The 15,552-nt window shown below is 36.8% G+C and overlaps 2 protein-coding genes across 8 annotated transcripts; both read right to left on the reverse strand.

Annotated features, from left to right (window-relative positions):
• Window positions 1-2,531: 2,531 nt before the first annotated feature.
• Window positions 2,532-6,172, reverse strand: LOC127026389 (keratin, type I cytoskeletal 12-like). 4 transcript variants are annotated; one of them, XM_050911608.1, is made up of 9 exons: window positions 6,048-6,085; window positions 5,528-5,846; window positions 4,839-4,921; window positions 4,462-4,618; window positions 4,015-4,176; window positions 3,791-3,916; window positions 3,205-3,416; window positions 2,842-2,924; window positions 2,532-2,629 (listed from the first exon to the last, which is right to left on the reverse strand). In XM_050911608.1, exons 2-9 carry the CDS (start codon window positions 5,711-5,713, stop codon window positions 2,532-2,534), a joined length of 1,107 nt encoding a protein of 368 aa, XP_050767565.1. In that variant the 5' UTR covers window positions 5,714-5,846; window positions 6,048-6,085. The 4 variants fall into 4 exon arrangements, with proteins under 4 accessions (XP_050767565.1, XP_050767563.1, XP_050767562.1 ...); XM_050911606.1 differs by having other exon boundaries at window positions 5,528-6,172; XM_050911605.1 differs by having other exon boundaries at window positions 3,199-3,416; window positions 5,528-6,172.
• A 2,474-nt stretch (window positions 6,173-8,646) lies between these two features.
• Window positions 8,647-13,921, reverse strand: LOC127026394 (keratin, type I cytoskeletal 20-like). Of its 4 annotated transcripts, XM_050911615.1 has the most exons (9): window positions 13,499-13,921; window positions 12,642-12,724; window positions 12,270-12,426; window positions 10,967-11,122; window positions 10,759-10,884; window positions 10,387-10,603; window positions 9,920-9,964; window positions 9,169-9,201; window positions 8,647-8,744 (listed from the first exon to the last, which is right to left on the reverse strand). In XM_050911615.1, the coding sequence occupies exons 1-9, from the start codon at window positions 13,919-13,921 to the stop codon at window positions 8,647-8,649; spliced, it is 1,338 nt and encodes a 445-aa protein (XP_050767572.1). The 4 variants fall into 4 exon arrangements, with proteins under 4 accessions (XP_050767572.1, XP_050767575.1, XP_050767573.1 ...); XM_050911618.1 differs by lacking the exons at window positions 9,169-9,201; window positions 9,920-9,964 and adding an exon at window positions 9,396-9,436 and having other exon boundaries at window positions 10,383-10,603; XM_050911616.1 differs by lacking the exons at window positions 9,169-9,201; window positions 9,920-9,964 and adding an exon at window positions 9,516-9,598 and having other exon boundaries at window positions 8,647-8,732; window positions 10,383-10,603.
• Window positions 13,922-15,552: the final 1,631 nt, after the last annotated feature.

Raw genomic sequence — 15,552 nt, forward strand, 5'->3', positions numbered from 1 at the left:
ACATCAGGCAAATTCAAGGCTGTCTAGCATCCAGAAATGAATCCAGAAATGTGTACGTTTGAAATACAATACAGAGGTCTGCAGGGATATTGGATTTGGTCCCACAAACCAAACTTTATGCATCAACAAGCATCTATGGATGAATCTTCACATTACCAGGAGCTAAACATTTGCCAGTTGATACAATTTTTAAAAGCTTTTAAAAAAGAAATTAGCACTAATGCTTTCTTTTTCCATCTATTTTTCAGTTGTAAAGGGAACACCTGGCTACAAGATCCCCGAAAGCTAAAGGTAGGAAGGTGTAAGCGATTGTATCTTTACTAGGATTTATGTAATTTTGAATTCTAGCTACTTTCAATGTTCATATTTTATTACAGATGTTGGATTTTAGTTAACTTTATAGTTCAGATACTATGCAACACTTATTTGGATTCTGTGATACAGTGTAATAATGCTATAGTGATTGCAAACTGCTTTGGTTTACCATTGTTGCTTTCTCACAAGACAATAGCTAGAGTGGTTTCTAAATTTTGCATACATCAAAACTGCACCCTAGGCAATTCTAAGTCATCTTTTAGATTGTAATGTTAAATTTGGGATTAATGTGTATGTAGGTAAACTACGTGATTATGCAGTGGAAATCTGCATTGAATGATGTAGGGAATAATGATTTCACAGCAGTTGCAGTTGCAGTCCTTGAGGTATGTACGTTATTTCATATTTCTTTGTATACAATTATTCTGAAAGTATATATGTCTTTGGAAGAAGACAAGAGAGACATATTTTTCTCTTCAAAATGGAGATCCTGTCAATAATGGGGAAGATGATATGGTTTCAGGTTTTCCACATATGAGAAAAAAATTATGGATAGGAAAGAAAGATGATGAATGCTGTCCTGTCTTAGGAAGAGAAAAAATTTCCTTCAGTCTATAATCTTAACATTTCTCTATAATGGTACTCTTGGTAATCACACCCAGCTACATAAACAACCTGAATTTGTCTATTTCTTATATAATTATTTTAATTTATATTGTAATTGTTTTAATTAAAAAAAGTAGTCTGCAACAGTAAAAAATACTATTGAAATACATCACATGTAGTAAGATTCTTTTCATTTATTTATCAGCACTAGTTTTAAAGGGTGAAAAAAAAGAGGTACACTTGTGTTCCATGCTTTTAGAAAAGAAATTACTTTCTTAAACTCTTGAAGATGGTGCATTTACTCAAGAGGTTTTCAAGTTCTTCCCTCTTTGTACTGGCATATATAGAAGATTCTTCTATTTCATTTCTTTGGGTTATTTATCACAGTGCTTTTTCTTTAACTGACTGGATTTTAGATGTTGTGATTCTACTATGCTGATTTAGTTCTTTGATTATTGTTTTAATAACCCTGGCTTTTATTGGTTCGAAGCAGGAAGCAGAAAAAATGCTAGTAGTGGGTTTTACAAAAGGCAGAATGGAAGCACAGTATGAAATCTGTGCTCCCGTTAAACTTCTAGTTTGGGTCAAGCGTTTAAGGGGTATGATAGAATATGCAGAACGTTTGTATTCTAGAGACACAGTAATATACATGTAAGAGGTCATGGTAACTTCCTTGTCTTATCTGAGAATCACACAAAAATCATCAACATTTTGGCTCAAGAACAAAGGCTTAGGTGTAACGTGTAAGGGGATTGTATTGTGGTTCATAATTTTGTTTTGGATGAGATTCCTTTAAATAGTTCATTTGAGTTGGTCATGCGGAAGCCGAGTGCGGGATTGGAATCTCATATGGTGCTCCCACCAGATGGCACTCCGGGACATGGACCCACTGCTTCACGGCTGGGGGTGCTTCCAAACCAGGGTGTCCCTTCTTTTCCACTATAGTTGCAATCTCTACAATAGGTTGTTCTGTTTGCAAAAACTTCTCTCTTAAATTGATAGCTTTAAATTATAAGTTAGCAAGTATTCCTTTAATCCCACATTTAAACAGGTTTTTTTTAACATGTACGTGTTCTAGCATTGGATTAATTTCTTTAAATTAATGGGGAGTACCATACCACACATGTAGTATATGGTAAAGCAAGATACCCAACAAAATGGCAAATATGGATCAGGAGCAGCAGTCCTAAATGAAGAATAAAGGGAGACTAATATCTTAAAGCTTGTTGAGTCCTTTTTATTAGCCAAGAAAACTGGAAAATGAGGTTAGAATAGCAAAATTATTTTATCTATTAATTACTAAAAATTATAAAAAAGCATATCTAATTAAATGCCTAATGTGTGCACCATATTTCTAGTTATCAAACAAAGAATTGATGATATATTTAAAGAACACCGTGAAAATAATACAGGTAATACCAATAGACTGAAGCAGAAAATATATTGCATGACTGCTAAGAATGAAAACGCAGGCTTTGTTTTATGTAAAAGAATCTTAGTAAAAAGCCAATCTATTTTTATCATTTCATACAAAAGAACAAAATTATTTATCCATTTTGGCTTTGAAAAAACACGGAGCGAACAGATCCTTTGCAATATCAGATTGTGCCTTATATCTTCTCTTCAACTTCCTTAACATGGGATGCAACAACTTTTCCATCTACCACTTCTTCGACAATTGTCTTGATCTTTCTAGTTTTGGTAGGATCTAAACATCATAAAACAAAAAAAATATTTATCAAAGTGTTAAAAATGATAAAGCAGAGCAGCATGCGTACATGAAGAGTTACATCCTTTTCCTTTCAAATTGGCTTCCCGTTATAATGAACTCTAGGATGTAGTTAAACAGAATAGCAAGTATTATTTTGTTTATAAGAATGACTTTAGAAACAAAATTTTATTCAATCAAGCTGTACCTACCCTGAGAAGAATCCAGTGATTGTGTTTGTGATTTGGACCCTGTCAAGGATGAGCTTTCAAATGTAACTCCCTGTCCTGCGCTCCTAAAAGTGAATCAGAGACACGCAATATTGCAGAATGTTTGTCAGGATCAGGAGAAATTCCCTTTTTGTGTTGGCATTGATAGATTATTTTAAATACTGAGCAGAATGGTTCATTCTCCTCAGTTAGAGTATATCTGTATTATTTCAGAATCATTGTATATGCCTTACTGTCTTTTGGTGAATGTACCACTTGTTTTTACCTCTTTTTTCCTGGAAAGAATATTGCTACAGAAAATAAAACAAAGGAGATTTTTTATGTAAATTAGTTACTTACACAAACTCGCCATCCAGCAAGCGACGATAGGTTTCAATCTCCATTTCCAGGCGAGTCTTGATGTCTAGCAGTTGTTGATACTCTGCATTCTGGCGCTCCATATCAGCCCTGACCTGAAACAGCTGAGACTCCAGATTCCCAATCTGAAGTTGCATTTGTGAAAGCTGAGCACAGTAACCTCCTTCCGTTTCTGCTAAAGTGTCTTCAAGGGATTTTTTCTGTGTAAGAAGGAGATTAAATAGTCTCTGATTGAGGAAAAACCAATTCTTTACAAAGACAAAACCAACTGAAATAGTTTAATGGGAGTAAATATAGCCTCATTACTTAGAGATTTTTATTTTTTTCTTGAAATACCAGTTTGAAACCTGGCCTTTGCGGCTTCACTGAATGTGAACATAAAAGTTTGTGTGCTTTATAACATGCTACTTGCAACCCAATTATATATATTCCTGCTATTTAGGAACTAAAAGAATGCAGGATTTAATGGGAAATAAATGCGAATCTTAAATCCTATAGAATAGTATAAGATCTAACAACACTTTTGAAGTTGGAAAATTTACTCTGACTAGTTAGCCGCTTCCTTAGAACATACCACGGCAAGCTGAGATTGTAGTTCAATTTCCAGGCTCTGGAGAGTCCGTTTTAAATCTGTGATCTCACTCTTTCCTGACTGAAGCTGCTCAGTATTTGTGGAGATTTCCCTTTTCAGTTCCCCACTCTGAAATGACAAGGAAGAATAGAGTGTAATTTTACTGTTCCAAACATTTAACTCATTTTTACATGCATTTTGCTGAATTTGCTATCTCTGATTGTTACTTTTTCATTGAACCATGCTTCAGCCTCTTTACGATTTTGCTCAGCAATGACTTCATACTGTCCCCTCATGTCATTCAAAAGCTTGGTCAGGTCAGTTCCTGGAGCAGCGTCCATTTCAACGCTGACTTGGCCAAATGCACTGCTTTGGATGCCCTGAAGCTCCTGGAGAGATTTAAAATAAAGAAAAGTTTCTGTTAATAAAAGGCAAAATAGCTCTACCAAAAATATATGTAAAGAAATGTATGTGATACAAATTCTGTTTCAACAAGAATCCATAGCTTGTGTGTGTATTTCTTTCACTCTTTCACTTAGTAAACTCCAAAAAGAACAGCAAACAAAACAAATAATGAAACCAAGGAACTCCTGCTGGCATAATAAGGGAATAATTTGATGTTTCACAATTCCATCTGCCTTGTTATGAATTCACAAAGAAAAAAAAAAAAGTACCTCTTCATGATTCTTCTTGAGATAAGCCAGTTCTTCATTCAGGCTTTCAATCTGCATCTCCAAATCAGCTCTTGTCAAGGTCAGCTCATCAAGAACTCTGCGCAGACCATTGATGTCGGCTTCCACACTCTGGCGAAGAGCCACTTCATTCTCATATCTGTAAATAAAGTAATTAAATATTATTTTTTACGTGGTTAATGAGGTCAAATGCAAACTATTACTATGTACTTACATAGTTTTTAATATGAAATCTTAATACACATAATTATTATAATATTGTTTAATAATTACATTAAAGTATTCTACAAGGAAAGAGATTTTTAAATACAATACTTAAAATATTAGTAAGAGTTTTTGTAATATTAAGATATACTTACTTCAGTCTGAAATCATCAGCAGCCAGTCTGGCATTATCGACCTGCAAAATGATTCTTGCATTGTCGATAGTTGCATTAATGATCTGGAATACAAACAATGTTCAGAGAATGATTTTATAGCCCAATGGCTTTGCAGCTCAATATAGCTATTTACATAACTGTAATCCTAAATACGATTATAATATTAAATGCAATTTGTTAGACTCTTGTATAATTTACTATGAAAATATATAGGACAGATTTTCAGCTTCTGCAAATCAGCATGCTTCACTTAATGGTAGGATACCAGTTTGCATTCTATGACTAGATAGTTTATAATCTCTGAAGACCTTGCGAGGTAGTCTGTCTATTTCAGGAATTTAATTTGTGATGTAAGAAATATGAAACTTATTAAAGTTTAAACTTTGTAATCTACAAGAGTTTGTAGAACTGGATTCCATCACTGCCTTCTCCTTTATTCAAATTAGACCAAGTCACACAGCATTGTGTGATATAGCTACAGAACTGCCCTTAATATACAAGAAAAATTCAATGCATGATACCAGTGCAATGTGACAGAGGTTATTACAAGCATCAGTACTGTAGAATAAATTTGCTCTTGGTTTCTGAAAGGAATTTGTTATTTTTATCCAAAATACTATTAGGTGAATTACAAATGTAAAGATATGTTAAGTACATTGCTTTGCTACCTTGTTTCGAAGATCTTCAATTATAGGATAATATTTACTATAGTCATTCCCAGATCCAGGGATACCAGCGCCAGGGCCATTTTTCTCATACCACTCGCGGATTTTGCGCTCCAACTCAGTATTGGCGTCCTCCAGAGATCGTACTTTGTCCAGATAAGCAGCCAGACGGTCATTGAGGTTCTGCATAGTTTCTTTTTTTGAGCCAGAAAAAAGGCCACCATCCCCAGCACCAGCACCGCCAAAACCACCTCCAAAACCAGATCCTGAACCACTACCAAAGCCACCTCCAAAACCAGTGCCGGAGCTGCTGCCAAAACCACTTCCTAAACCTCCACCAAAAGCACTGCCTAAGCCACTTCCATAGCTACCACCTAAACCACTACCAAAGCCTCCACCAAAGCCACTACTTAAGCTGCTCCCAAAGCCTCCGCCTGAGCTACTCCCCAAACCCCCACTGAAGCCAGAGCCTGAACCAAGCATAGAAGCAGCACCAAAACCTCCGCCAGATCCACCACCAAACCCAAGTCCACTGCCACCAAAGCCTCCTCCACCACTAGAACTGGACATTCTCAGAGATCCCCCGCCAAGTCCGCTCCGAGAAGAGAATTGCCGGGATCCACCACTCGTGCGCACAGAAAGGGCCATGGTGCTCAAGGTGCCCTGATCTATTATGCGAAGCATACAACGCAGAGCAAGGCAGATCAGAGAACAGTTTAACCTTTATGTAGGGAAGGCAGTGGGTGTTGCAGTAGCAGTCCCCACCTCCTAGGAAGATCTTTAATTCTTTCTCTCTCTCTCTCATTTGGAGAGGAAGTCAGTTCAGTATGTCCTGACCATACTAAATGATATGTGCCGATCTAAATTGCCAATGGGAGTGGAAATCTGGTGCCCTCCAGGTATTTGCTGTATGAGGGGAAATGGGTGGAGTAGAGCTAAGACATCATGATAATGTTTTGCCATGTGCAACGGAGCACAAAAATTTCTTTTCACATTTAAATCCTTCCTAAGTAATTTTTTTGTCATTACATATTCATTGCTTTCTTGGTTTGGGGCTATTATTATAGGAGTATGCTTAAGTCAGTGGAGTGATCCCTTTCATATCATCCCAGTGTGCATGTCAAAAATGTTTCTTTTCATAATACTTTTCTGGCATGAACCTCTGCCAGATTAGTGCTCCCTGTGTGTTTAATAAGAAGTAAGAAAAGTCATCAACAAAAGTGTATGAAGAGGCATATGGACATTCAGTGATCTGCAGGTTGATCCTTAATATGAAAACATAAATATACTTGATTATACCGAATATAATTTGCAATTGTTTTCTGCCCTAAACCTTTCGTCATTGAAATATCTCTGTGTAATATGCATAGCCTATACCAACAGTTTATACTTTTGAGCTGAAAGCTAACCATTGTTTCTTCTAAATAGTTTGCTATTATCTCAAAATAAGGAAAATTATTTCTGTAATTTGTGCTTTTTATAATATAAATCTGAAGATCAAATATAGCTCTTCTAGTTGCAGATTTAGGCATGGAAACCCTTCAAAACCAATATACTTTTCTTTTGAAGTTATTTTGATAAACATAGAATTGGGTTTTTTTGTCCTGGCTTAATTATATCGTTGGATTTGTCAACTGAAATGTATTAATTTTTAATTTATCTACATCCAGGAGCAAGGGTGCTTTTTGGGGCAGAAATGTATTATGAGCAGTAGAGCAAAGGTTTAAGTAAAGCATTTATGTAGAAATGAATTGATAGCCTGGTATCAGTGACTTACGATAGCGAAAGCCAAGGATTATTTTCTTTGGCAGCTGTTTATGTACAGTAAATAACACACTGGACAGGTGAGATTTCAAAAGGAAGAGTTCTTTGTCTTTATGTTGTCAAGAGGAAAATGTAGACTCCCTGGACTGAAGATCTGGGTGTGGCATAGGAGACTTACACTGTATGGGAAAGGGTACGTGCAGTTACTGGTAGAGACAGGTTTAATAGAGATGGTGGGCTTTTTATTTCTGAACTGAAAGGCCAAATCTATTCTTATTGACAAAATATCTTTGCTTGCTATAGTCCCTGGTGATATAAACATTCACAGAGAGTGAAAAATAATTAATAGGCTTCTTCAATTTATTTATTCATTTAAATTTATTATGAAATGCAAATTGACACTTCTTATTTATTTGAAAATCAGTTTTTACTGAAGTGAAGCTGCATTACATTTGAACGGTACTTCAAGTTCAGAAAATGTGCACTGAATCAACATTTTAATGCATTTTTAAAAACAAATCTACCTTAAATGTGCTAGTACATAAGAGAAAAAATAGATTGCTAAACTTTGGTTTGCAATTAAACTAACATATTTGATAGAGACTGTATCATCTGTATCTGGTAAATTCTATTTTGTAAAGTTTTGATGAGGTCTCCATCAAAGTTTCAGAAGCAGCAGCTCTCTCTTAAAAATTTTTCATTTATTAATATGTTGCAAGTGTGAGAAAACTTAAGGCACCAGATGTTGAAGTAAACTGTCTGAAAAAATGAAGAAAAAATTCTCATAGTGCTTTCAGAAGAGTCCATTACTATCCAGAGCTTGTTAAGCACATGAGCAAATTTTGTCCCATGTCTTCATCTAATGACTTTCACCAGCTTAGTGCTTTGAAACTTCAACAGTAAACATTGCTTCACTATTTTTCTAAATTTAATTTAGATTATTTTAAAAGCTATAGTAAATTCATGCTATAAGTCATTTGACTTTCTAATTTTTACTGAGCGAGTTTTTTAATGTAATTTTAAGACTGATGTAAGTAAAAACTAATACTTCAGTTTTTATCTGTCTTGGAAACAATTATACATTTATAACAGGCCGATTTGTTTTTTTCCCCAAGGTATTTAGTCACTATGTAAGTAAACCCAAAATCTTGTACTTTGTAACTTGCTGATTTTTATTAACACTCTCACCAAAAGAAAAAAAAAAAAAGATTGTTTGAGATTTGATTTGATAGTTTGGCATTTTTCAACCCTTCTGGGTTTTAGGGAGAATTAGATTGGATTCTTTATAAAGTTTAATCTTTTAGTTTTGGCATCAGCTCCAAGAAGCTCAGAGGCCATCTCCTCTCTGCTGGTGCCATTCACATCTTCTCTTCAATCTCTTCGATCTGAGAGGAGACAACCTTGCCATCAACCACCTCTTCAACAATTGTCTTGATCTTCTTAACTTTACTTGATTCTGGTAATGAAATTGAACAGAGAATTAATTAAATGCAATGTATATTGACAGAATAATATTACTGTAGTACTAGCAGCAATTCCACCAATAAGAAAACAGATAAAGGCATCTTTTCAATGCACAGTTACTGTGAAGTAAACTTTTGGGGTATACAGGATATGGTTTCTCTTCCTTTGAACATCCTGTATGTTACTCATAATACTACAGTGGACACTCTCTATCCCTCCTGATAGTTTTGCTTCAGTTTAGCACAAACTTGTAGATCTAAAACCTAGCAATAGTCTTACACTGAAATGGATATTTTTGCTATTAAACTAGATACTTTATTTAGGAGCCTAGTCTCTCTGTGTAGTCAGCGGAGAGAAACAGGTGCTTCTGAAGTCCTCCAGAGGGTAATTCAGTAATTCTCTGTCGTTCTCTTGGCTCTTTGAGGAGTCTGTGGTTTTACTTTGGGCACCTGAATTATATACATAAAAACAGGCTTTGTATAATCCTATAGGTTATCGGTTCATGCAGTTGATTGCTTTCTTGATGTAAGATTCCACTGGTTGATTATTTGCTCTGAAACTGTGTTGTTTTATATCAGGCTACTTAGTTCCATAACATTTCAACAGGCAGCCATCAAAAAATAAGGAAGTTGGTGTGACGTACCTTTTTCAAGCTCTGCTGTAGATACATCCACTTGGAAATGTCTGTTCAAATTATAAATTAAAAAATATAAATATATGGCGCCTAACATATTGAAGAAACATCCTTGTACATTTCCTGTACCTTTAATCAAGACAGGTAATGTCCTTTCATCAAGACATTTAACTAGGTGTTTAAATGAGTTTTCTCTGTTAAAGTAGAACTTGCTAAGCATAAGCTATAGGTGAAATTAATCTGCAGACTCATTTCTGCAATGCTATCACTTCAGCTCACGCAGATATGCCCAGTCTAGTTCCCAGGCCAGAATAACTGAACAGGCAGAATCTTGCGGGGAAATACCACTCTCTGCTTGCCTTGCTTTCATGGACGTCTTCTCTTTTCACTACAGAATATGGGATACTGGACTATCTGAACATCTAGTGTCAGCTCACTTGCACCTCTTCAAATTTTTAAGTAGCTTGGCTACTAGTGACACAGGTAGAGCAGAGCATAATCCAGTGCAGGCTGCAAAACTTGCTGTGGACTACAAGAGAAGGTCAATATGCTCTTGCTGAGTGCCTGCTCTAGTGTGACTAGGTGCTGCAGCGTCTAAACCAGGTTAAAATAAACTAGCCCAGGTTAGCGCAGGCGTGCAGAACCTACAGTCATTACAGTTATGGACAAGTCGATCCAAAATTGAATTACTGATGCTTATGGAGCGTGAACATCTATCCAGCTACTCAGCTCACAAAGAGTAACAGTTATACCTATGCAGAGGCCGAGAGAGACAGACTCAACTGACTTCCACAGCAGCTTCTGAAACCAAGCACGAACTGCAGCCTGCACTGATCCTGCAGTTGAGAACTGGGCAACAGAGTTCTGCCTGCCCCCAACCAGTTGGAAAGTGGCAGATTTTACACCTTCACCTTCCATGAATATAGACAGTATTTGCAATGTTGTTTGCTGTCATATGAAACTAAACCAACAAGCAAAGTGTGTGTATTTCCTCACCCACTGTCCTCTCCTTCCAGCAGACGGCGGTACGTGGCGATCTCCATTTCCAAGCGAGTCTTGATATCCAGCAATATACTGTACTCGTTATTCTGACCCTCCATGTCAGCTCGGAGTTGCCTCAGTTGAGCCTCTAAATTGGCAACTGTTTCCTGTATTTGGGTTAGCTGATAACTATAACGTGCTTCAGTTTCAGCCAGAGTGCTTTCTAAAGACTTTTTCTACAGCCAATGAAAAGAACAGAGATGTATTATTCAAGAGGATACATTTTTGCATTAAAATAACATTTTGATTGAAAAGCCTCTCAGTTTCTATATTTATCTGTGTAACTGTCTACTAAACACAGTCCTTATTTCAAGTACTCTTTATTATTTACCATGTTAAGCTGGGACTGTAATTCTAGCTCCAGACCCTGAAAGATCTGTCTCCGGTCGGTGATCTCTCTCCTTTGGGCGTGCAGCTGTTCAACGTTGATTGCTACTTCCTGGTTCAGTTCTTCTGTCTGAAATGCAAAAATGGAGGGGCTGTAAACTGCAACTAGACACGAGTGAGGTTCTTGCTGATGTTTAAGTAATTGACCTTACCTGCTTTTCAAATTGTTCTTTGGCTTCTTGACGGTTCTTTTCTGCCATTTCTTCATATTGCTGTCTCATGTTTTCCATAATAGTTGCAAGATCAATGCTTGGAGCAGCATCCACCTCTACATTAACTGACACCTCTTTGCGCAGTCTGTTAACGTCCTGCAGCAACAAGGATTGTATTAGCATGAGCTACAGGGAACTTTCAACTCTGAATATTGGAAGCAAATTCAAAATCTACAGACATAGAAGTAATTCTTAAATAGCACCTACAGGCAAGATAACTTAATCACCTTGTAAATGCTGTTTAGTGCACCTCATGATAGAACATTTTACTTATTTTGTAGCAATAAATGCTATATCATAGATAAACATATTATAAAAAGATGATTTCCTCAGGACCAGATCGATGGAATGAGTGTAGAAGTCATGGTTCCCATTTGTGTACTTTTGTGGGGTAGCAACTCCTAAACCACAAATTATTCTTAAAGAAAACCTTCACTGCTTAGTTTCTGGAGCTGTTCAGCCTTTGAAGCCTAGTAGCTTGGATGTCAGTTAGTGCCACACGCAGTTATACTGCTTCCAGAAACGATATGAATGCTTCAGTCCTGCAGAGCACGGTTTTGAGTGGGTGGCTAGACTGGCTGTTTTTCTAGGTTGGATCTTTCTAATACAGTGCTTAAAGAATGTATTTTCTGCAATGTGACAAGGAATTCACACTTCTGAAGTTGATAGCGTAACACTAAGAGGAAAGCTCGGGCATATGCCATAATTGAAATTTTGTTAACAGTCATTTTGAACTTAGGATTTCAGTTTGTGTCTTTACTTGAAAAGGGGAAATGAACAGTGGTTGTGTAACATTCTTACCTTGGTAGGTCTTTGAAACTATAAATGTAATTAATGCTAAGGGTAAGGTTCAGTTTGAGCTTAGACTCCTAGGAGATACCGAGTACACCTATCTAACTTGTAGGTATCTCTGCATGAGCCAGAGCTCCTGTTACAACCAGTAGAGACCAGAGAGTGTCCCAGCTGACCAGCCAATGCTCTACAGTGAGCTGAATCACTCTCTAGGACATGTCTGTTTTATTAACTGTCTCTCAGTTGATTATAATAGAACCATAGGCGCATTCACATAGATAATATATGAATAGGTACCTAAATTTTGATATGCTAATCTGGAGCTGAATCCCACCATAAGTGTAATATTCTTTCAGATTAACCATGAAGATTTCATTATTCCGAGTGAGGCTGAGTTTATGTATGCCACTTAAAAAAAAATCTCTCCCTGACAGTGTTTGGCTGCTCTTACCTCCTCATGGTTCTTCTTAAGAAAAGCTAGTTCTTCATTCACACTTTCAATCTGTGACTCCAAATCAGATTTTGTCAAAGTCAAGTCATCGCGAACTCGGATCAGTCCGTTAATGTCACTCTCGACACTTTGCCTCAGCAGGTGTTCATTCTCATACCTGTAAAATAAGGCTTGTTTTGTCATCATGAAAATGCAACTGTTTGATGTAAATGTTAGAATTGGTAACTACTACAGCCTTAGTTGTAAAATTTTTCTTTTTATTAAACTTTACGTTAGAAAATGTTTACTTCTCAGCTTTGATACTAATAACTAGAAGCTTTCATGAATAAGAGGAGCATGAAAAAGAATTTATGAAATGATCATGGAACTTACTTCAGTCTAAAATCATCAGCAGCCAGTTTGGCATTGTCAATCTGCAGGACAAGCCTTGCATTTTCCAACTGTGCAGCACCAATCTAAAAAGGAATGGTTGAAAAACGATGAATCTTTGCACATAAATGCACACTAGATCCATTTCTGGAAATTAATACTGCATGTGGGCTTCATCTTGCTTAACTTTAGCTGTCTATTAGTCATCTAGGTTTAAGCTAAGTTCCCTCTGAAGTACATAGAAGGAATTAGGGTTCTCCAAAAGGCAAATTATCCTGTCATAAAATAGTTATATGAAATAGTTGGGATGAACTGCTCTCTGGAAGGGATCTGCTTTGAAAGGATGGGAAACAGAACTGGTGAAAAGTAAGAAGGGAAAGATTTAAGGAAGTTCACTGGAAACATCGTTTCACAAATCTGTCAGCTGATTGCTGTGGGAAAATTTTATTGTTTATAATGGTAATTTACTATTTCAAGTAGTGATCTATTATTTTTTCTGAGCATTTGGCATTCTTTTCTGAAAAAACACTTTGAAATCGAGAGATGCTGAACTATATTTAAATATGTAAATTACCATCAGTGCTTTCACTAATTAAAATTACCTAAGGCAAATATAATAGAATTAATTAATTTTGATTCAAAAATTTGTCATGTATGAGATTACTCACCTCTGCAGACATATCTACTATTACAAGTTATGTAAAATCTGTCACTAATTTGTATCTGATCAAAATAAAGCATTTATTTTTCTTAGCTGACACAATTGCAATTTGGAAAAATACATTTTCTACAATAGATTATTATCTATCTCCCCGATAATTGCAGTTCATATATTTATAGATGGTTGTATGATATCTTACCTTATTTTGGAGATCTTCAATTGTTTTAAAGTATGAGCTATAGTCATGCCTTACGTCTGTGGTATTCTTCTCATACCACTCCTTGATCTGCTTTTCAATCAGGGAGTTTGCCTTTTCTAGAGAACGCACCTTCTCCAGATACGAAGCCAAACGGTCATTTAGATTTTGCATTGTTGATTTTTCATTGCCAGTGAGCAGCACATCATTACCAGTAATATTAAGGTGGAAGTTCCCACCGAAGCCTTGTCCATAGTTGGTGCTGGTAGATATGCGAGTGCCATAGCCACCAGCTCCCCCATAGACGCTAGGTGCCTGAATCTTTTGGATGGCCGTTTTCCTGGAGGTTAAACCACTGACACTGGGTGCAGTAGGTTGGAAGCGGGTGCTTGTACCCCACTGAAAGCTTCGGTTAGAGAATGCCATTTGTGTTTTTCGTCTTCTGAAAGGAAACAGCTAAATCTACACAGATAGAGAGCAGCTGAAGTGAAGAGCAGTGTGTGCTCTGTAAACCTTTATACCGTGTTTCAAAGAGGAAGCACAATAGTTATAAACCCCACCTCTGTTGACACATAATGTAACTGGTGTCAGCACAAACAGCACACAGCATATGCCCCCCCCCAGTATAATGTAAAGGGGTTTTCATCTGTTTGTCTGTGTTTGAGAAAAACTCCCCAGGTAATTTGGCTTGCTTTGTTATTATTTTGAATAAAAGATAAAACACAAATAAACTGTTGAATCATTTATAACAGTATACCTGCAGCCGTACTCTCTATAGTCCTTTTGAACAAACAAGTAAATTCTTACCCCCATGTGCAGTGTATGACATTAAAATGAGAGTTGACTATATGTGACAAGAGGCTTAAAATATTTATATTTGCAATCAAGTATATATTTCTGTTGAGTAAGCAATAGTTTGGGCCTCAGGACAGTCTAGAACAATGTATAAATTATTAGAAAGGAGGCATCTGTAACTACCATGTTAATTCATTTTATAGTAAGCACAAAACAATATTCATACTGTAATTGGAAAGTGAATGTTGTTGTAGTTAGCTTGCATTGAATATGCATTCATTTAGTATTAGAAAACCATTACAAGTTGAACTCTAGGTTTCAATATGTTTGAAATTAAGCAGAAAGAGTATTGCTTTGTCCATAAATAAAGTAATAGGAACACGAATATTGGAAAGCGTCATTGCCCACTTTATTTCACGTATGAGATGCTCAGGTCCATAGAGTGACAGGAGGTGTTGAGATCAAGCTTCCAGCATAACTCGCTTCTGGCCCTCTTGTGTGGCTGGAGTTAAAGCAAAACAAGTATCCCTCCTGCCTTGTCCATATTCTAGACAAAGAGACTACCAGCTAACGAGTTCCACTGCTGGGCGTTCGTCACAAACCTGGGTGTTACGTTCATTAACAGGAAATCAGCTGCCTTTGTTCAGCGCATGAAGAAACCCAACAATCCTACTTCTAATCATACTTGGGTTCCTAAACTGACTATGGTGTATACTTTTGGTACAGAAAATGCAGAGATAAAATGGAAAGCAAGGGAAGAAACTGATTGCTGAGGGGGTTATTAGTGCTGCAGGAAAGCAGGCGGCAGGTGTGCACTGGGACAGTACGTAGGTGTAGGTCCTTGGGGCACTGCACTGACAGTAGTTTAGTGTATTATTAATGTACAGCTAGTCAGGTAGAACAATTAACACATATTGCTTGTATTAGTGAAAACAGCTGCTGTACATACTGATCTTCAACCCTGGAGCAAGGAAATCGGTGAGACACTAACCTTTGGAGGCATTAAACTGTATATTGGAAGCATCTTCAGGTTTCTGGGAACATCTAACCTCGGATATTAGGGAATCAATACTGCTAAGTTTTTTAAGTTACTGTGCTACAGGTTAGTCTAAATAGTATTGGATCAAGGCAAAGAGTTAAGCTGTCATACTTAGCTATTCTGAAAGTAGGCATCTTCCAAGCCAAAGTGATCAGCGTTCGGGGCAGAACTTTTTTGCAGGAGGGTGCTGTGAATTGTCTTTGGACCTTGAACTTCTTTGGGT

This window comes from Gymnogyps californianus, chromosome 28, assembly GCF_018139145.2.
Source record: "Gymnogyps californianus isolate 813 chromosome 28, ASM1813914v2, whole genome shotgun sequence".
NCBI lineage: Eukaryota > Metazoa > Chordata > Aves > Accipitriformes > Cathartidae > Gymnogyps > Gymnogyps californianus.